The sequence below is a fragment of the Struthio camelus genome, chromosome 2 (genome assembly GCF_040807025.1).
Source record: "Struthio camelus isolate bStrCam1 chromosome 2, bStrCam1.hap1, whole genome shotgun sequence".
Lineage (NCBI taxonomy): Eukaryota > Metazoa > Chordata > Aves > Struthioniformes > Struthionidae > Struthio > Struthio camelus.
Window position 1 is genome coordinate 38971860 of NC_090943.1, and position 23487 is coordinate 38995346.

Consider the following 23487-nt stretch of genomic DNA (forward strand, 5'->3'; position numbering starts at 1 on the left):
TAATGGTGATTAGGCTGCTTTGGAGTAATGATAATACTCAGCCAGCTCAGTTTTAGGCTGCTGTTTCTAAAGTGAAGCCAAATCACTTTTAACTCTTACAACTTGAAGAGTAGCTTTCATAAATTTTTCTACCAGTTTCTGCGAGTTAACTCCTATCTTCCAGGTAGAAAACATGTATGTTGTTATCGCCAGAACCTACTTCACCACTTTTGGTATGGCCAAGGTACCAGCCTCTGAATGGCACCACCACATTTTTTTTTTTAATTAAAAAAAAAAAGAAAATGCCAAAAATAAACCAGCAAAGGAGGACTCTATTTCAGTTTCAGTACCTGTATCAGCAGTATAGTGCATGGCTGTAACTCTTGGGGGGGGGGGGGAAGGGTTCCTATCCCTTGTCTTATCAAAATGTTTTTTCTGATATTGAAAAATAAGATCAGAACATGGTATTTTTTAAAACGCTTAAAGTGATTCCAACATTTTCATATTAAAATAATATTAAGACATTGTACAAAGCTACAGACACCTCTTGTACTTCAGAAGAAGACACGAGCTTAAACTCAAAGAGGAAAGTCTTTTTACCATTTACAATAACACTCAAACCCATGGAAGTTGTATACACGTTAGGATGACATCTGTTAATAAACGATGTGGTTTTGAAGACAGAAACAAAAAAGGTTTACCCTATGTCCCTTTAATATCCATTTCAAATTGTCAAAAACTTCAGAAAGCTGGAAAATATGAGACATAATGGAGAGACCTTACCATGTAAGCGGGAGCTAGAAAACACAGTACCAGTCCTGGCTCATAACCAGATTCCTTTTGCAACCTTGGACATATCAGAACTACTTTGCCTCCACTACTTTCTTCATAAAAGAGAAGCCAAATTCACTTCTTTCCAGAAATGCTATGAAAGTGTTTGCTGTTTCATTATGTTTCTTTTTGCTTTTTTTTTTTTAACCTCTTACAGGAGAAAAACATGTTATTTTCTGGTCTGCCATGTCAGTATCACTTGGCTGATTCTCCCTCCGCCACACACACGCACACCCCCGCACCCCGCTTCTTTTTCAAAGTAATGTAAGCCGTTTTAAGGGGGAAGAGAGAAGGGGTAGAGCAGAGGTTAGCGTATACATGTACAAGGCTGGGATTTCACACATGTACTGATTCTCGCATTGCACAGCAAACTGCACACTTTCTCCTCCGGTAGCTACAGCATACATCAACTTGAAAAAGAAACACAGAGGAAAAAAGCATGAAAGAGGATTCTGATGGTAAGAAGTACAATGATTCTGATTATCTAAATGAAATGATTTGCCAAGATGACTTGCCAAGGAAATCAATTTTTGATTCTAACAATCCCTTTCTCCTCCTCTCCTTTTTTTAATACAAAATCAGGTCAGGTACAAATGCCGTTATCTAATGCATACAAACAGTTCACTGAAAACGCTGTAGTTAAGTACATATATCCAAGCTAAAATATTTCCTCAGTTTGAACATGTACTACTTCAATTCCCACTTTCACTCAAAAAACCAAAATATCAGCTGTAAAAAGAAAGTGGTTTTAGCTTAAGGGCTTACTTAAATAACCGAGCTTTTGTCACCCTACCCCTTTGCCCACCTCAGGAACTTGGACACGTTGAGGTGGTGAACTCTAACACAAGTACCATAACAAATGAAAGCAAACAAATACGCATCAACAACTTTTTATAAACTCAAAAATAGCAAGATTTGCCACCTAAGTATAAATTCATACCGCAAATACAGCAAAAAACTCTTTCAATGCCATTGCTTCTCTTTCCTGGATTTTTGTTCTTGCTTGTTTTAAATTATAGCAATAAATTATCGGTTAGGAAGTCTGTGCATGATCTGATCTCTGCAAGGCCTACTGGAAAAAGTACTTCAGAAACTGAGCCAACCAGAGGCACATATTTACTATGAAAATATTTGCTATGTCCATGCCCTAAAATCTTGTCCTACAGGTTGGTGTTCACTGGTATATGTTTGTTGCAGGAGAATGCTATGAAAGCTCCTACAGATAGCTGTGTCCAATGCCATGAAGTATTCCAAGTATTAAATCCAAAATATAGTAATATGTAAATAATAGTAAGTTATATGGCAAATGTACAGAATAACACCACAGCATTCCTAACCAGCTGGGCTTTTTCTGAATTGACAGTCACACTTCTAATAAAGAAGGAAGAGATTGCTAAGGTCTTCAAGTGAGAAGACAGATTTCATTCCAATCCCTGTTCTACACTTCCTGCATAGCCTAGGTCCTCCACTAGTATCTTTGCAAACCTGTTTCCAAATCTTTTCTCCTGTTTTTTGTTTTTATTCAGATTAGGCTCTTTGAAGCATAGACTCATTTAAATTAGGTACACAGACACAGCGCGGAAGATTCTAAAGCTGCCTTGATCCAATGACAATAGGATGAGAGATGAAAAATATAAACTGGTAATTTACTGGCAGTTTACTGGCAATTACAGACTAGGGTAATTTTCATAGTTTTTCATTTTTTTCCTCCCAAATGATAAAGCACAGTTTTAGGCTGTAAATAAACAGAATTCTCATCAGCAGCCAAAGAATCTGGGACTACTAACAAAACTCTACATCAAAATAAAAAAATTATCATTATAAAGGTTCCTTCGTATATTGGATCTTTAAAGTTCCTGCAAAAGTATTTGCATCTATAAATAGCTATGCTAATACATTACCAGATTTCCATGCATACAACCTACAATTGTCTAAAAATAATATACTTTGACAATACATTCTTGAAAAACAGGCATAAAATTGTGCTGAAGAACACTACAGAAAGTCATTCAGTGACATGGAAGTACTAAGGGACAAAACTCCAGAATCAGTACTCATGTATTATCTGATACCAGTGTGTGTGTTTATAACACTACTGAAAGCCACTTCTCTGTAAGATTAGAAGTATATTGAATGATGAGGATAGAATGACACATGATTATTCTATTTGTTCTTATTTCGTGAACACCATTTTCTCCAGTATTCTGTGTTTTAGCCTAATAAAGGATATATTAAGTTAGTTCTCAGTACAGAAGGGAAATGTAGCACACAAGGATAACTTTGTTCAAAATCATTTAAAAATCACCTATCTGTTAATAGTTAAAATAATCTTACAGATGAAGAAGCTGCCATGAAAAAGCCATGAGAGCTGGTAATTGATTCTCAGTCCCAAAGGATCCATGAAGAATGACAGGAGGATCATCAACGTAAGCATCAAACCAAAAGGACAAATTATGGCCTCATCTGTACAGCTGTAGGAACCAAAATAATGGTAAATTGTAACAACACCTTTCCTTACAGCAATGCTTGCCTTAGAAAAAGAATGCTCTGCTCTAATTGTTAAAAGGGAGGGAAGACAAAAAAAAAAAAAAACAACTAAGAAGCTCCAATTCGGAGCTGCCCATTTATTTATCAGTTTTCAGAGTGATTGTTTTAGCTTGTTCAGTTTCACACATGACTTCTCAACTTCTCCGGTCTTCAAACATTCTAGCTGAGTACACTTGCTTTTTCCAAAATATTTTCACCTTTGTGGTTTATATTTGTGATTTTCTTCACTGAAGGCCAGTTTTAATTTGAGGTATGAATTGCAACTAACTGAAAATATATCAAAGAAAGTCTGTACCTGACGTTCCTGAGTAGAAGAAACTAATCGCAAACTTGGAAAAGGACAAGTTGGTTGAAAAAAAGATTAGCCTAGAGATTTCACTGAGGTTCAGGTACCCAAGGCCCTTTCCAAAACATAGCAAGCAGCTATTTGGTACCAACATAGTATGGTACAATTCATTGCACCTCATTAGAACAGATTATTCCGTAAAAAGGGAAACAAAACCAAACACCTCCCCCCTAAACTGCTATTTTCAAAGGACAAAGGCAATTAACAGAAAAGAAAAAAAAAAATCCAATGACAGTGTACAAGAGTGGCAAGGGAATTCAAAGATGCCACACTCATTAAGTTATATTTCCTAAATTAGGGCTTAAAGAAAACAAGAATGGTAGATTCCTCAGACCTCTTTAAAGTTAAATTTGACCCAGGTTGAAAATATTCTGTGAACACAACAAAGCTGGATTAATTTTCTTTCTCAACACATGCACTTGTAAAGGTAGATATTTTAACTACTTACATAATAGAAATCCTTGCAGATTCTATGTTACAAAAGGAAAATAAAATGCCACTAATATAAACATGCTGGTAGCTTAATTGAGGCACACAGTCTAACCAAAATTCGGCATAATCATGCTGACTTCAGCCTTCATATGTTCAGTGTTCGGCACATCTCAAAACATATACATTTATCTTGAGTTATACAACCAAAAATGATCCATAATAATTTTCTGTGCAGACTTCTTTAGAAGCATCCCTTGGCTTATCATAACAACAAAAAATAGATAAATATAAGATTCTTTACATGTACTATGGTAAGGTTCATATAGAAGTCAGTCACTCAGTCTCTCAATGATTGTTAATGAAACTGAAAGCCTAATTAGCAAGATGAGGGGACTAACCCCAGTGTTCTGGCCCACCTCCAATTTGAATAATTGCATCTACCTATGCAAAAATCCCTTGTCATTTCAATTAGGCAAGATATTCCTCATATCCTGCTCTTAAATTACTGGGTATTGTTCATAGTGCCATTGTAAAAGCTACTACATTCTACCCGGTTTGTAGTTGCATTTCCATGGTAGATAGGTGGCAGTTCCCACGTATTTTAGTCACTCTTCAAAGAGCCTAGCGATTGCAAAAGGCTCTCGGTAATGAAAAAAAATATTAATGCTAATTCACTCTGCATATATTCACATTTGCAGAGAACACAGGTAACACCCTAATAGGTATCTAGGTATATAAATATTAGTTATCACGCTGTAAACTTTTCTTTGGGGCTTTAGCAGCACAGTAAGTAGCCACCTTACCACGCTATCACAACTCTTGAATATCTCAGAAATTAAGCCAATGCAAACACCTCTCCCTACAGACACTAAAATCCTACCAGTATGTTAAAACATTCTTCTAAAAATTTCTATATACATGTATCTCATATAACAAGAAGGAAGAGAATGAAGCAAGTCCCCAGTCAGCCCTTCCAGAGCCTCCAAACTGACAGTCACACACTTTTATGTCTTGCTTCTTGCTCAGCGGTACACGTGCCCTGTACACCTATTCCCCAACCAGCCACTGATTCCCCCTCACCTCTTTCACCATATCTCACTCCTTCCTCTCCGTCTCTAAAGTTCTCCAAAAACCTTAAGCTTCAGATTACTATTTAAATTGTTCATCTGACTTTAAAAAAAAAAAAAAAAACCTACATGGAAAAAAAAATGGTAGGTTTAAAAAAGGGACATCTGGGGTTTATTACTGCCTCACCACATCAGATAGCTTTCTTCCTCTCCTCTTTTGGCTCTGAATTGCCACTGAAATGGTTATTAGTAAGTAAACCCGTGGATGCTGACATTAACCATGCTAATATGCCCCCACTCTCTTTTTATTGTGCCCTCCTGCTTTAACTCTCCTTATCCCTTAAAAGAAACAGTTTTAAAAGCCTGTAAATACCATGTAAAAAAGTACTCTTCATTATTTTTATTTATAAAAACTAAATGTTTTATTTAGGAAAATATGCAAAGTGGATAACTGCATCGAAAATCCACATGAACACTAACTGTACTTACTATTTCATGCAACGTTTCAGTAACCACATCAGCAATTTATCGCTCTGCTATGGCAGTATGGAAACTGCCAGGAGGTGAAAAAAAGCTGTAAAACCATAAAAAAAAAAAAGTTTGCTTTTTTCCTGCCCTGGCCTCCTACAACTGTAAAATTCAGAGTTTCCTGAATTGTCTCTTTTCAAGGATTACCAGTGTTATAAATACCTTTGTCTTCTACTGACTAGACACATTTTCTTCTGTAGACTCACTTCCTGTGGGAAACGTTACACTGGAAACTACACACACACACACGCACTATTAGAATCCTAACTGCTGACATACTTCTGTTAATGCGCATTTAAAAAAAGAACAGCTTTCATTTTACTATCATCTTAATATAAAATGAACAACTAGAATACCATTTTTTAAATGGGAGATAGCAATATGCATATCAAAATAGCTTTTTCAATATAGCTACTTCAAAATACAGTACAAAATAATTTCTATTAAGTAGACCTGCTGGGGGAAAACAGCACACCCCAATGATTAAATGTAAGTGTGCATCTGTCCTTTAAATAGGCATAACAGTAATAGGTTAAATGTAGGAGTTCAAATCACAGTCTTGCTGCATATAAAAATTTGCATCAGGCAATACTACATTAAAAAGTACCTACTCTAAGTTTACAAAAGACAAAAAGAAAATTGGTTGTAAACTCTTCTGCATTGCAAAGATCTCTTTTGTCTGCCAATCAACAGTAAAGTATTATTCCACCCTCACAAAAGGGAAACCTTTGGAGGCAGTATAGGGCTGTGTGTTGTGCAAATGTGCAGTTGCTAAGAAGCAAATATGCTTCTCTTCTAATCAAATAGCCCAGCTCAGCAATGCTGCTGGCTTGGGGCAAGAAGCAAATTCCACCAGCCACAAACTTAGAAACAGTCTTGAATTATTTGTTGCTGACCGCTGGCTGAACCCTGTCCTGATGAGCACCATCACCATTAGCCACTTCGCAGCGTATTCCATCAGCCAATGGCAACAGCAGCGCGCTGCGGCTCCGGCTACGAGGAATTGATCAAACAGGGTAATGAGACTATTGCTTCATGGAGGTTATTTTAAATGAATATAAATATTTTCTTTCTACATAATTTGCCACAAAAGGTCACTGAACTCCCTGCGATTCTAAAGAAAAATGCTGTGGTATCCCCTTTATATATTTGAGTTAAGAGTATCGCCAACAAACAATTCTGGGCATTTTTGATGACCGCGTAAATCTTAATGAGGTGGCATCCCAGACAATTGATTAGCGGCAACATTTTATCTTCACGTTTAGTTACGAACCAAAAGAAGATTTGATGCTATTTTAGGAAGTCATGAAATGCCCCCTTAAAATCTTTCATGAGAGAATATATTTTGTGAAACTAAATAAAGACTTACACTTTCACTATTATAATATATCATGCATTTTTAGCTGTATGTGTCATACTTTGATATTACTGCTATTTCTATAGATTCTTTCAGCTGGACTCATACATTAAAAATACCCATGTTGGTATCAGAGGCAAGTTATTGATGAGGAGAGCCACATTCAGACAGCCTGTCCTTCTTATTCTTCTTCTTTATAAGACTAGTATAAAGAGACACTAAGAAATCCTTGAAATTTAATTCAAGCTGCTACAAAATTCTCACCGCAGCCCTGTAAACATTTAAGAACTTAATCCAAAGATTTAAGATTTTTAGTCCTATTGTTTTCAGTACTGGACAATTTCTCCAGCACTGAAAAAGAACAATAAATAGTATTTCTTGAAATATTAGTTTATTAGTATTTTAGAACACAGACATTGTACTAGGGTATTGTAAACATATAGCTTATTTAGATTATGATAAATAAATAGTGCTTATTATTTTCTGCTTTTGGGGACATTATTCAATATAAAAATATTCCAGCAGGCCACTAAACACAATTGTTCATGTTTGGGAGTTCTCAAGGTTACCCTGAACAATTGTAAGAAAGTACTTTCAACACAGACTATTAAGAGAAAAATTTAGCTTTACACCCAGGGAGGAGTATAACTTATTCATCTGAAACACAGTACTTAAAGGTGGCTAAAAGAACAAATTTATAAAGGATTAAAAAGATTAGTTGGCATTTTCCTGCTTACTAGGAGTTTACTCACTAATATAATAAAAGATGGGGCTTTGGATTTTTTTTTTGTTTGTTTTTAATAAATCGTTCAAAATATCTAAAGTGATTTTTTTAAAGCAGAATTAGTTTTATCTGAAACTCTATTCTTCATAGTGCATTGGAATCTTCAGAGGTTTTTTTTTTTAAATGAATGTTTCTAAACATTTCAGGAAATAAAAATAAGAAATAAATAGTGAATAATATTGAGAAAAAAAAAAAAAGATTTGACCACAATGCTTCCCTTCCTACCTCCCCAATAAAAAAAGCACACTTTTCTAACTCTTTACATCTTGCATTGCAGTGAAATGCATCTAAGACTTGAATGGAATAAAGCAACTCAGATGTGTTTGCTCTGCTATGCCACATTTCTAGAAATCATTTTTTTTCTTTTAAGAAAAGATGACAATAAAAATGAAACTGCAGTTCTATAACAAAAAAGGTCACTCCGTTGGCTGGTGTTCCCAAAACATAACGCTTGTCGCTTCTCTTACACAGACCCTTCAAATTCTTACAGTCTATCCATAATTTCTTTAAAAAGTGAAAATTTCCAAAAATAAAAAGGGGCAAATTCTACATTAATGTTGAATATCTATAAAAATCTGTGAGAGAATATGTTGGTACTATTAAAAAAGTACAAAGATCATGACATAAACTGTATTTTAAAAATGGGTAGAGAAAGTGAATTCATATGTGAAGCCCAATTCTTCCCTCAAATAGACCCCATATTAAATCCTACCTACTTGGGCAAAAAAGAAAAAACAAAACAAAACCAAACCAGCAAATGTAAGAGATCCCATAAATCACCAATACAAACCAGTATTCACTTAGCGGGGTTAAAAAAAAAAAAAAAAAAAAAGGCATCCACTAGTAGAAAACATCTCATCAACTATCTAACAGTTGACAAAAATCAGTGGAAACAGCAAAGAAGCCAATACAACTTCTAGTGCCAAGTAGCCAGATGGCACTGCTGGAAAAATTGTATCTACAGACTGGCAGCTTGATCCCATGATTATTGCCCAAGGGAAGAAGAGGAGGAAAACAAGAGGTATTTCAGTGTGATGGAGTAAATCAATTATCGCCAGCTCACTATGGCATTTTCACATTATTTTTATACCACATTCTAAGTATCGCTCACATGAATGAGAACACTGGAAGACTCCAGTGATCTGAGTTGGGGGGGGGGGGGGGGGGGGGAAGGTATGGCATTGCGTGCATGCGTGCGTGTGTGTGTGTGTGTATTATATATAATATGTATATTATAGATACACATATGCAATACATATTGAAACACACTTCTTTCCATCAATTGCATGACATGGTCCATAAAATTTCCAAATGAAACTTGTAGTTATGATGTGGTTATCAAGTAAAGATAGAAAGTTTTTACTTTGCAGGTCTTACTGCATTAAATTGCAAATGCATCTGTACAGAAGAAATCTCTGCACTTGACAATATCACATTAGACTACATTATTTTGTGTATTTTCAACTTTAAGTTGCAGCTATTTTACATAAACAATTACAGAATAAATATTTTGTTAAAATATTCCAAAAAGCTGTGACAAAAAATTTCTGTGGTATTCTCACCAATTATTTTTCTGTTATAAGACAATATTAAAGATAGTTTTTGAAGACGCTCTTAAATGGGAGAAAAAAAAATATTCCGTTGTTGATTTTTTTTTGTCAGGAAAGCTGTTACAGAGGGAAAAAGTTTGTCTTTTTGATTTCAGCACCTGGATATTCGTACATACTTAGATTACTAAGCACAAAATAGACCAAATACGTAAGAATTTGTGTTAAGACTCTCCACTTGAAAACATGGCAAGTTAATTTTTCTTTTAATTGGAAGTCAACGACAACACTTCCATTAACTTCTTTCCCAGGCAATTGTAATAATAAGGCCCATTTCCTGTATCCATGCTTGAGGAAGAGTCGCTTATCTGTTACCTGCCAGAAAAGGCTTAGACCATCTTCACTTCACTTGTTTCCATCACATTTTCATCTTACACACAGCTTTATACACAGTTCAAACATCATTCTGCTCCCTAATCACATTCTCTTTCTACAGCAATCTTTTTCCCTTACCTGTTATATTCAAAGTAGTAGTGCACAACTGCAAATATGTGAAACACACAAGCTAGCTGCATATTCACTGTGAATATCTTAGACATCACACACGTTCACAATCAGAAATTTAAAGTTCTACTGTCAAGTAACAAGCAAAAACATGTTTTATAGGAAAACTAAGATATCTCTGGAAAATTATTAACAGGTTGTGATGTACTTTCCATTAAATATGGAATGTGTGTTTGAGTGGACAGGGTGAATATTCAGGAGAAGGTCAGGAAAATCTTGTTAAGACCAGAAGAGGTTCTCCTCCATTCTACAGTATAAGAACACCCATAATTCCTTGACCAAAATGGCCCAAAAACTATTTCTGACTGCCAGCAGTCCAGAAAACAGGGCCAAGATCCTCATGGGATGCTACATTTCATTACTTTGATATTAATGAATAGACTCTGAGTAAAATTAGTAAAGAACACCGTAGTAATAATTTTACTGTTTGGAGAAAAGATAACATTCAACATTTTTAGTCCCCTGCTCTCCTACATGGAAGCATTCCAAGTGAGCATCTAAAAAGAATTATCAAGAAAACTATCAGTCAAACTATCTAGTAACAAATGTCCAAAGAAAGTATAGTTCCTATTACAATTTTATAATTAGTGAATGATGCCTGCAACACCTGTGAGAAGGGCAATAACGAATTTGCCCATGCAGTGAATATCATGATTTAATTTAAATTTTTTTCTCCTGATACAACACTTTAATAAACCTTTTCATTACGTAGTCTTTGCTTTTCTATTCAAATTTAATCTCAAAATTCACAAATATTAATCCACTGCAGCCTCCCTCTTAAAGACGAGCAAAACCAAACCCATTAAATTAATGCCCAGATTACATGACGCTTTACAGAAAACAGGCCCTTTCTGAACGTGCCTAAGCACTACAGATGCACTGTGCATCTATACAGAAAATACTCATCAGTAAGTACACAAAATCAGGTTGTGGTAAAATCATCTTCTCTTCATTAATGTTGATATACATCTCAATATGTACTATGAATTAAAAATGTCCACAAATTCCTAACCACCAATTCAAAGAAAAACCTACACCAAAATCTTTTTTTTTTTTAATTCTTACTTTTATCACAAGGCTTTAGATGACTTTTTTTTTTCCAGTTGGTTCCTATATCCAGGCACTCTAAAGGCCTCATCCTTGACATGGAAAACACAGAATACCAGAGAGAGGACTGGTTTACATATTTCTGACTTAGTCAGAAACCAATTGTTTCTGAAGAGTTTGTTCTCCCCCAAGATGCTTGGGCCAGCTACATGGTATGTTGAAGGTGGACCCATTCTTTTGTCACACTTGGTAGAGACCAGGAAGGAAAAGATGCCTCTTCCCTAGAATGCCAGAGCAGCAATGATCTGTGGGACATCTCTGGGAGGATACTAGATGATCCCCTACCTCAGGCGCTGGTGAAGCAGCATGAAGCAGTGGTCTATCATCTACCTTTAGCGCAATCTCTGTCTGGTCCCAGGAAGGAAGGAGTAAAGAGCAGAATGGACACTGATCTCCCATTAATGCTTGGCAGGAAGAAATAGGGAAAGCAGGGCATAGAAATTCCCTCAACTGAGGAAAGTCTTAATAAGGTCCTGTATCCATAATTAGCAGCCTTCAAAACACACTAGAAAAGCTTATGCCATACCAGGGAGATGAGTGGAAAACTTCCCCTCTTCCTTTTTATATCAGCCATTTGTGATGTGTAAGAGCTGGTCTAGCAAAACATTAGGTCAGAAAGCAACATAAAATAAAGAGAAAAATCTACTGCACTTCACCTTTCTGTTTTTACAATCCTGTTGTTAGATATCTTGGATAAAATTAGGATCAAATATTCAAAAGAAATTGGTCAAACAGGCTGTTATTTGTTTTTATTGTGGATACTGTACTGCGTAGTGCTGGAGCATACATGACTGTTTTGTTATTGCTCAGGCACTCAAGCAACATAGATGAGATAAAATGAGCAACAAACCATGTCATTTCTCCCATGGGAGAAAGGTAAACGTTAAACAATAAACCCTTGTGTTCTTTTAACAGGAAGTTTTTAATCATGATAATTAGAAGTTCAAACAATTTAGTATCATCAATTTGTACACACTGTTAACCTACATGATATCTTTTTTTTTACTTTACCATTGACTTTCATAGGGTCAGAATTTCGCTTAAAACTTCTGTTTCTTGGTCAGAAATTCATCCCTTCTGTTCTACACAAATGGTTTAAATCAAAATTAATCAGATTAGTTTTGCCCATTTCACATGCAAATTTTTGTTTACCTCTTGCTTCTCCAAAATAAGTCATTGCTGATATATTCACTGCTATGGATCCCATAAACAAATAAGCAAGCAGCTCAGTCGCTTCTTTTTTTTCCCCTAAGATTTCCACAGCATTTACATTTGGAAAGTTATAGTCTTTTTCAGTCTTCAGATATACTCATGACAGAAGAAAGAAAAAGGAAATATACAATTTTCATGTCCTTAATGGATAAAACAGAGTCAAATGTCAATAGATTGGCAAGAAAAGTTTTGGTTATGTATTTTCTACTTGCAAGTACAGTGCAGCACTGGGATAAGCTGCCTGGGGAGACTGAAGTAGCACCGCTAGACATTTTTAGAAAAAGATGTGACGTGTTTGCTAAGAAACATCACAGTTACAGGGATAACTGACTTTACTCCTGAGGTCCCTCCTATCCAAAAAGGAGGTATCTTCTTTACGGCTTTTGACAATTTTAGCAAGGTTAACATCACCTTCTCCTCTGCTCAACATAAATAGATTTGAACCTGAGAATTTATGCTCACAGGGTCCCACATGCACCAGTATCCCATTACAACTTTGAAAAGAGACATTAAAAGAAGGTAGTGATTTCAGTCAAGATCTGAATTTGCAAAACGCTCTTCACAGTTTACGCTCCTCTTTAGTATGTTTTATTTTCCATTGCCTTTCATCAACTTGTAGAAAATTCTATTCTGGGTGACATAGTTGAAAATGCTCCTGTCTAGGGAAAATACTGAAGGCTCCAGATACTCAAACTGTTTGTGTCTCAGCCTAACTTACTCCCTAGTGAGGTATCCCCTCACAGCCTCAGCATACCACTTCAGAAATTTTTGACTGAGGTCTTCCAGCTTGAGATTGAGCTGCTAATCAAGATTCCTTAGAATTCTGAAAGCAGCATTTTTAACCAATCCTATTACCTTTTCAGCTAGAAATCTCCCATAAATGCAGAATCACAAAGTTTCATATATTGCAACACATAGCATTTCCTCTGGCATAGAGCATCTATTCAGACACAGCAAAACAGTCTACTAAACTATTGACAAAAACATATATCAACACTGTTGTATATAATTACCTACCTGTATCAATGTAATAAATTATAATGATATTTTCCAGTTACAATTGTGACAGTAACTAGCATCCTCTCAAAACCAAGTCAGTGTAACAAAGTCTAGTCTTAATTCATTTCCCATGAGCCTGACGCTATTGCCTTCCTACAACTTCCTAATAAGACTATGAAGTAGAAGTCACTTTTTCCTCACCAAAGACCAAGTGTCCCAGTAAACCTAGATCTTACTTCCCCTCATTGTGATCCTTTTAAATCAAGCTTGAATATTTAAACAGAAATTCACGTAAGAAAATGCATGGTTTTCTGCCTTCAAAAAGATCTACCTATGAGGAAGATAAAATATAACCCACCCACCCACCCCACCCCCCGCCAAACAAGTGCTTCTTGCTTTTTTTGAATGGCTGTCATGCTCTTAGTTTGGAACTACCTCCAGTACTACAGAGCAAATAACTAATCTTCTGGAATAACACAAGTAAACTGCCAATACTTTCATTCCCAAGATAACCAAACATCCTCTTAAGTATGAGTGATTATGACATTAAAATGGTGGTAAACCAATACAAGATGGGGGGAAAGGAAGGGCAAAAGGAGAGGGAGAGGACAGAAAAATCCTAGCTGTATTTTCCATTCTCCAACCTTTGCTAATGTAGTTACTAATATTATTTAATTGGCTCCATGATGGAATACAGTTCTCACTTAAATATAGTCCCCCAAAAATAAACTCAGTGGGAATGAAGTTGAATAAAGGGGGGAAAAACGAGTTTTTGCATTGCACACACAAACTCTCATGTGCAATGCTGCCCTTCCTCTGTGAGTGTTCTAAACTTTATCTCTATTAAATAGGGAGAAAAAAAATGAAAATTAATAAGAACTTGTACTTCAGATTTAAACTTTCAAAAGAAGCAGCACGCAAAATTCAGTCATACCATTCACCATTCAAAATTCTAAGTATCATGTTCATATAAAGGAAATATTATTGACCATACAAAATAGTTGACTCAAGCCTGAGAAGACCTGCATACAGCTTTTCCAAAGCAGCTGCATAAAAACAAAGTGCCAAAAACCTGTTAGCTTGTCAAAAAAAATTCACAGGAAAATACATGTTGTGGAGACCAAACACTTTTACTCATTTCCAGGACTGCATTCTGATGACCAACAGTTAAGATACAACCCCTTCAGTTATTACAGTGCCTCAAAGCTCTCCACCTGTCATATGTAGCTTGCTTAGCCCCCACCTCCCTCCACTTCAACTTTAGTGAATGTTATGGGATGAGATTCTAACTCTATTTAAAAATTTTCTACTAAAAGGAATATTTTATTCATATGCTATAGCCAAACATGATAATTATGAAAAGCATACATGTCCCCAGACACATTTTAATACATTTCATTCTCCTAGGCTCAAGGCAACGTTTCTAGACCATTCACAGAAATAATGATGATTTAAACTGCTTCACCAACATTCACTGTGATCTTTTTGATCCAGTAATTACCAAATTATATACTCCCTGCAAAGTTAAACATAAACCTATCTTCTTCAAAAATGGTCAATTCACTTGCAGTAGTTACAAAAAAATAAGTCAGAGAACTTTTTCCCTGTAACAGTAATGGCTTCTCCTAGCATGGAATCAAGTTTCCATAGCATTTTACTGTTACAAAACTTAAGATCATAAAAGAAGGCTATATTGTTAATTGTTAGTTTCAACTGTACTTTGTTGGTTTTAGCATGACACTGAATCTATTTTAATACCATCCTAAGAAAGCTGAAAATTAAGTGAAAAAGTTATTTTTCCCTAAGAATATAATTTATTTTTCATTTCATTAATGTCTCAACTAAAAATAAGTTTATCACCAACCTTATTCAAAGTCTTACTATTTTGATTTCTAAGTATGTTAGTATACTTTGGCTTTTCTTTATAAAAAGACATATATTTCCCACGACACACATTTTTCAAAAAACTGATAGAAGGGGAGTAAGACTTTACACAACATAACATTGTTATACAATGCACTATACAAAAACCTGTCATTTAAGTTGCAAGAAACATACTCATCAATAAGTGGAAAAAATACCCTGCTCAAAAATCAATTATCTTGAGTCTTTTGTATAGAGAAGTAGTACACCTTTCAGGCAACCGGTATTAATGAGCAGACATGGCTATAGAATCTCCATCTGTTTTTCTGACAAAGCTGTGACTACTCCAGTCTCTCATTGAAATTCCATTAATCTGGTGCACCAAGGACCAATGCGAAAATCAAAACTCCATCTAACCCTTTATCAGCTCACAATAACCTACAAGTGAACTCTGCCTGTTAGCATACAGCAAGTTATGATTTTGCTATCAATCAGGCTGTTAGCCAATAAAAAAAAAAAAAATCAAGTTAAGAACAGAGTGCCTGGCAGTGCTGTTTTGTTTTGTCTGTCTTGTTTTGGGGTTTGTTATTTTATTTGGGGGGGGGGGGTTGTTGTGTTTTATCCCTCTTCCAATTTCTGTAGGGTGTCTGGACATGTAAGCCTATGCATCATTCTCCTTCCTTGTGATTTAATTGCTGCCAGCAATCAACTCAAAGCATCGCTGAAGTGTGCTTGAATTTCATTAGAAGATATAACTTATGCTACTTTCCTACAGTACCTAATAAACCATAAAGAAACCAAAACACATATGGCTTGAGGGAATAACTGGAAAATTAGGTGGCCATTTGGGAACAGAGTGAACTTTTGAACCAGAGGAACAGAGAAAAAGAAATATTAAAAGGAAAGACAGACTTAGAATGCACACAGAGATGTGGGGGTTTGACCTTTTCAGTACCTAGAAAATTACATTAGCATTATGAAAAATACATATCATGTTTAGAGTTTATAATCCATCAAAGTTTAGATACTTTGTTAGTGCCTACCATAAGGTAAAAGTCAAAAGGACAACATAACAATCAGATTTGACAAAAGGCCTTTAGGTGACCTGTGCTAATTTAGTTATCCTATACTTATTGTTAAGTAGATTATCTCTCTTGTAATTAATACACCATTAGACAAAGGTCACACAAAAACTCCAGGATTTTACAATGACCGTAACGTACACGTAATACTCTAATTCCTTATCTGTTACCAAGTGGGTGCCTTCACAAATTATATTTTGAGAGTAACACTGCAAAGTCAAACAGTGATATTTTCAGAGACCATACAAATCGTAGTCTTTAACTCAAGTATATAGAGGCCAAAAATATCAATTTTTTAATAGAAAAGGTACATATAAGGCATATAAAAAAAGGGATGAATGGACTCAACTATAAGTAGAAAACACTTCTCAATTTGATTACCTACTGTTAAGCCCTTCTATTAAGGCTTAAAGCCTTGATTCTGCAATTGCATATGCACAATGAGGTTTACACCTGCACAGAGCCCTGCTGAACTAAACTGGTATCCACCTAAGAGTCTACCTTATGATCAAGATACTTGTATAGGCTTTAAATACTGAACATTAGACTGCTCAAAAATAAAAATATAGTACTAAGCTTCAAACTTAGCCACGTCTATGAGAACTGAAGTGCACTGCACTTTCAAGCATCACTCCGCCTCTTACAAGATTCCCCCAATATGCATTTTCATACATAGTCTAGGTGGCTAGACTTGAATGACAGATTATAGATGTTAAAATCAAAATGCCCTTAGAATGACACACTGCACATTCAAAGAGTAAAACAGAAACACTCCTGCAATAAATATAAGTATTCACAGATTAAAATCTGCCGTCTTTCCTCAACTTTTACTCATCCTGAGCTCCCAGTATATTTTAAACAGGATTTATCAAAAATGTACAAACAACAATATGAGGTAACATCATCTTAAACATAGCAGAATTGCATCAACTGTATTTTTACCCACATCATAACTAAGTAGCCAAGATACTGTAAGGAAGCTATTATACCTAATCTCACAATTACAGCTTCTAAAATGGGCTAAAAATTAATCATCCAGCTGTTAAAACTCATACGATGTTTCACATTCTCTTGTGCCAGCACTCTTCAGTCATTCATTATTTAGTTTTATGAACATTTTCACTTTTTTCTTGACTTACAGTTTTGGAACACATATAATCATGTCTCCTATTAAGTATTTATACAATTTTCTCCTCTACCCTTGATGCAATCAATCTTATGCTGTTAAGTTACAATTAGAAATAATTTTAAGATTATGTTTGTAAGCAAAAATAACTAAATGGAAAGTTGCATTCATCTGTAGTTTGGAAAATTAGTTTGGGTTTTATAAAAGCCTTATTCAATTTGACTGATAATTACATTTCAACCTGAAAACAAAAAGGTTTGCTTTTCTTTTTTAATAGAAGGTCACATTGCCAAAATGCAAAACAAGCTCCATATAAAAGAAAATGTGTGATATTATCGTTACACATTTTACAGAGTTCTGGATATACAAAAAAAATTGTGCTATTCTGAATCAGTGGTTAGAAGGTTTATCACTTATGCATGTACTTGACTTATCCCCGTTCTGCAATAGACATAATTTTATACCTCATAAAAGCAATTTATGTTTCCAAAGGGAATAATCTGGATAACATAAAATGTGGAGTGCTATGTTGCGGGAAGCATATTTTCATTCAGCAATTGTATTTCGAGATGGAGCTGCACAGTTTGATCATCATATCATGTCAGAAAACATCATTCACTAGTAAGTCTATTTAACTTCCAGTGCCACAAATTAATATACAGCGTTAATTTATTTGTACATAGATTTAATTTATCACCATATATTATCCATAGAATGTTTTTATATTATGTATACAATAAACGAACCTCAGAAATATGGACACTACGCTAAAGCAAGCTTGTTAACTGTTGAAATATTCAGTTGCTCATATCTTCAAAACAATCACACTTAGCATTAAATTTAATGAATACAGAATAAAACTACATGGAAAACAGCTATTGAGCTTAGAGGTTTTTTTAAAAGACACAAACCTCAAATTTAAAATTTATAAAGAAAACATTTTCTAGAAAAGACTGTCTTAATGGAAGGAAACATTGTAGGAATAATTAATTTAATATTTTATGAACCTATTCTGCATGGAGTTTACAGAAAAATATTAATCATATACACTGTTTCATTATTTATAAGATAAATAATACAGCAAGCCATTAAGTAGCACAATAAAATTAAGCAAGAATCTGATAATGTTGAATTAACAAACAATTTGTTACTACAAACATTCACGCTGCTTTAGCCACTGATCTATCTTTAAAAAAGAAATGCATCCTCAGAAGATGTTTTGCTATGGAAAACCATGAGTTAAAAAGCATGCATACTTCTGACAGCTTCACTATGCTTCTAGTACCACTAGAGAGAGCTCTTCAGTTCCTTAAAAGGTTCTTGTAAAGGTAACAAAACTGTCCAGCTGTGAGGCTTATCTGCTCATCTGATTTCCAACACTAACATTCTCATCAGGAGGATCCTATTACAAGAGTTTGTAGCAAACTGGCAAATCTAGTACATTCAAAGATAAACAGTGTCACATACCATCAGAGGGTGCTTCATCCTCTTTATCATATCGGTCAGATGCTGTTGAGACACTATCAGGAGGTGAAGGAAAGGAGCCCTCAGACTCTTCCTCATCTTCCAATTCTGCAAAAGTCAAAAACGTGTTGCTGGTTAAAGGTCTATCATATACACGTAGACAGGATCCAAAGACAGGCCTTTTCCTTACTAAGAATTCCTATTTTAAGTTGAACAAATGCCAATTCTTATGCACTCTCACTCCATGCACCTTGTACGTTAAAGCGTCATGGTGAACGCTGCTGTTCTAGAGCTACATCCTCACTGGCCAAGTGCTTTTTGTTGGGGTGGGTTTTTTTGTTTTTTTGTTTTTGGTTTTTTGTTTTAAACACTCTCACATTAATGAATCCACTCCCAGTGCTGCACAGCTGACAGCTTCTCACGCAGAGGGGAAGAAAAACACACACCACGGCAAAGAGGTGGGCAAGGGAAAACACTGTCAGGAAGAGGAATAGGCAGTGTCAAGATCAGAGGTTCGTTCTAAGCGCAGAAGGGAATTGCGGCCACCTCCTCCAATAAAGGGCCCAACTACTTTTTGCAGCAGGTTGTCGCCCTCTGCTCACTTTCACTTTCCTTCAGAGAACTTCTCTGCAAACGCAGCGTACGTGGTATTCCTCCCATGAAACTAAAACTGGACAAAAATTCCCGACAGCAACCCAGTCTGAATGTGTGGCTTAATGCGACATATTGATGAATATCCTAAACAATTGAGAGCTCTGCTACAATACCTGCAAAATCTACATGGTAAACGAACCTATGCACTATGCTGATCAGAGTGCATTAAATGTGAAGGTCTAGGAAAGGTAAGGAGAAATCAATATTACTTGAAGGTTTCATTTAATTCATTTAATTCATTTAATATCCCTCCCAAAACCGAGTATATTTTCTGAGATTTTCATACCATCCAGGTGAAGAAGAGGTGGAAAAATAGCAAATACAGGGGGAAAAAAGAACATAAACTACTTTCTTCCTTTTTTAAAAAAAAATGAAGTCTTGGGGAAGGAGAGAAAACCAGTAATTAAAACTCATAATGTCACTAAACCAAAATCATAAACCTGATGCACTAATAGATCAAATGACCCTCAACTTCCTAAAACAGTATATAAAGCTAAATTGCTCAGGCATTTTATTTCAGTATATTTATATGCAGAAAGCTTTCCAGAGACCTCCAGATATGTTTCTCTATTCATGTATTCCCTTTTCAAGTACTGTATCAGATAACTAATTTCTCAGAATCCAAAATAAACCACATGCATAGCTGGGATATTCTTCTCCACACACATATGAACCATATTCATCAGTAGGACTGTCTAGCCATGGTTTAGAGTTTTGCTACTTTGCTTGCTATTTAATAATGTAAATTTGTGGAAAATTCAGAGTCTGTGCCCAAAAAGCACCACAGTTCTTAGCAAAGACCAGCACATTTTTTCTGTACAAGACAACAAAGTCTTATTTCTGCTTTGCTGGAATTCTTTTACATCCCAAGACTGCTGAATACCGAATTGGATTTTCCTTTCGGTAACATAGTACGTTTTTCTTGGGAAAGCTTCCTTTCAAGCTCCAATGCCACATAACAACTGCTCAGAATCTGACACTGACTCCAATCTATTTTTGACATGACCATCTTCCAGTTGCGCTCCAGCCATCGTGTGAATCTGATCAAAATATTTGCATTTCATCACACCTGTCAAACCAATCAAAAGTAAATTATCCCTCTCCAGAAGGATTCTCCTATCCCTCCAGAGAAAACCACAGAGCAGACACCATATGAACAGAAATCATTATGCCATATTTGCAATCTGTATGATCATCTTTTACACCTACACGCTAAAGACTAGTTGTCTGTCTCTTCTTCTTTCTATATACACTTATGTCTTTATTAGAAGATAGACTCTGTATACAAAGAGCAGACATGATATTCACAACCTATATGACATCAAGAGTTTTTCCATCTTTTTTCTGTTCCAAACTTTTACTAGTACTAGAATGCATAGCATATATGTATGCAAACACCCCCCCCCCAATACCAAGGTGGTCAATCAAAAAATGCCCTTCTATCAGCTATTAAACGTACCATCATTTAACCTTTCTGAAGTTGCCAGCATAATTTAAAATATTAGGCTGTATTTCTAGAGGAAAACATTTCCATAAACAGAACTCCCATCTCCAGCACTCAGAATTCACGGGCTGAATAGCGAGAGTATATCTAAAAATATCTAAACGCATAGCACTTGTGGATGACAAATTGTCAAGTACACATGTAGAAAGAACATTTTCATGAATTCTACCTCTCTCAGCTATACACAATCCCTTTCAGAGAAGTTTGACTGTGATTTCTTATGCAAGTTGGCATAGCTGTGCTTTTAGCATGTTCTTCCATTAAGTTACAATATTATCATTTTCTAGTTATGCTAAGGTTCTTACAGATACAAGCAAGCCCCTGTGCGTTGCATTCATATAAACCCCCAAAGGGGCTTTTTAAATTCATATATACATATTTAGAGCTCACCATGTACATATTCTAGGTATATACTCTATTTGAAACAACACAAACTGTGGGCACGTTAAATGCACGCTTGTAATAAAACAAGTCTGCCATAAATCTACACTATTAAATTTCAAAAGACTCATTAAAAACAGACAAAATGTTGTTGAGGTATTGTGAAGAAAGTTAGAATTCGAAGTTATATGCTTAGTGTTTTGAGAGAGTTTATCATCTGCAAAGCATTCTCTAGATGTTAAATCCTAAATAAAGGTTTGAAGATTTCAATGACAATTTTTAAAACTTATTCATAGAGAAAGACAATCAGAACAAAAATACAGATCCCTATACAAAAATATGTTTGGGTACCCTCACTTTATGTGTGAGAACCATGGAAAATAGGTCCCAGACACTAAAGGTGTACTAACCCACGGCCATGCAAGACAAGATTAAACCAAGAATCTTCCTTTTTGCAAAGTAAGATTAAATAAGAATATTTGTGATTTCACATTATATACTGAAATGCAATCCCTAACTCACTCAATTTGTACATAAGAATTGCAATCATTTTGATAGGACAGGTGACTAGATGTGCTCTGGAGCTTTAACAGGTAACGTTTCACAATGTTTTTATGTACTCGCACAAAAAATGACTACAGGATAGCATCGGATCCTTGCCTCCTGATTTTGGCAGGGTTAAAAGACACTCTTAAAAGCGCATGCTTTTAATACACAAGGATATTGCCCCTGACAGTTTATACAAAGCCTCCCTGTTAATTCTGTGTGGTCTCTTGCATTCCCAGTCAAAATAATCCCTTCCCGTTTTCCACTTCATACTCTCCTCCGTCAAGCTGCTGCACTGCAGCTCATATTCCACCTACTGAGGAAGACTAGAAAGAATTGGATTTGAAGCTATCAGTGTTACTCCTTAAACAGTCAGAGGAGTCAGTCTTGAGCAGCACAAGTCACTTCCCTCTTCAGGTGCCAAGTACCTAAAAATACACCCCAAAAGCATCAATAAATTAAAGAAAAGCATTCAACTTGCATTTATATAATAGAAAACTGAACTACAAAGCAACAATGGGCATCAGGTAAATGCATCCAATACAATTTGCAGGCATAATTGAAAGCTTTACTGCCTAATCAGACATCTAAAAGCAAAGCATGCTCAAACGAAATGTCTATAGACTCATTAGTTGGCAGCCATTCCATTACAATCACACATAATGTCAGTAGTGCCTTGAACCTGTGCCAATGACAACAGCATAAATTTTGCATCTCATTTCTGTGGTCATAAAATTAATGATCAGTTTAAAAATACTTCTTTGCAAAAGTTATTGCACAAAGAAATGACATGAATGTGTCCCTGTTATATAGTCATGAGGATAATTAAGGAGTTGATGCTCATTAATATAGTTTCTTGTTTCCCCAGAATACCATATGATTTATCTGGAACCTGAGAAAAGTTTAATTAACAATAGATGGTTAACAGTTACAATACAAAAACATGTATATACACTATTCTGTACTTCAATTTCTTCAATTTAAACTAACCACTTATAGGTTTGATAGTGGAATCAATATTTTATGTTATCCATAACAAAACATACAATGTCTTTCCTTATTAAAGGCTACCTTTGCAATTACAGCTTGCTTATTGATACAGAAAATAATGTACACCAACGGTTAAGTACACCACATTAAGGCTAGAGCATTAGACACAAACTCTCCTCATTTTAACAATTTAACTTAATTCCCTGTTCTATATTCTGAAGATTTTCAACAGGTTTAGTTGATATAAGCTGAACATAGCAAACAGGACCATATTACTTTACAGAGATCCTGTAAAAATTAGATTTTTTTTTTCTCCAGAAATTTATTTTCTTTAACAATAACCCAATTAGAGTAATGAACTCCTAAACAGTAAAGATACTGCTTCAGGTACTAAAAGAGAGCAGACAAGATGTTTCAGCCAGTGCCTCTGAAATAGACTCTTGCTATTTAGAGGTCCTGAAATCACTAAATGCTTTTACTGTATTTCTAAAAAGTCTAGGGGGAACGATGGGTAAAAAATCGCTCCAGTCAGCAGTCTTAACATCCTGCTTCTTCCCGTTTCAGGAGGTCCCAAGTC

General features: G+C 35.4%; 1 protein-coding gene across 2 annotated transcripts in view; it reads right to left on the bottom strand.

Annotated features, from left to right (window-relative positions):
• SKAP2 (src kinase associated phosphoprotein 2) overlaps positions 1-23487 on the bottom strand; it is a 120723-nt gene that overhangs the window by 78065 nt on the left and 19171 nt on the right. For both annotated transcript variants that reach the window (XM_068935210.1, XM_068935209.1), the window contains one exon: positions 18839-18943. In XM_068935210.1, the coding sequence (XP_068791311.1) occupies positions 18839-18943 (105 nt within the window). The remainder of the gene's footprint in view (positions 1-18838; positions 18944-23487) is intronic.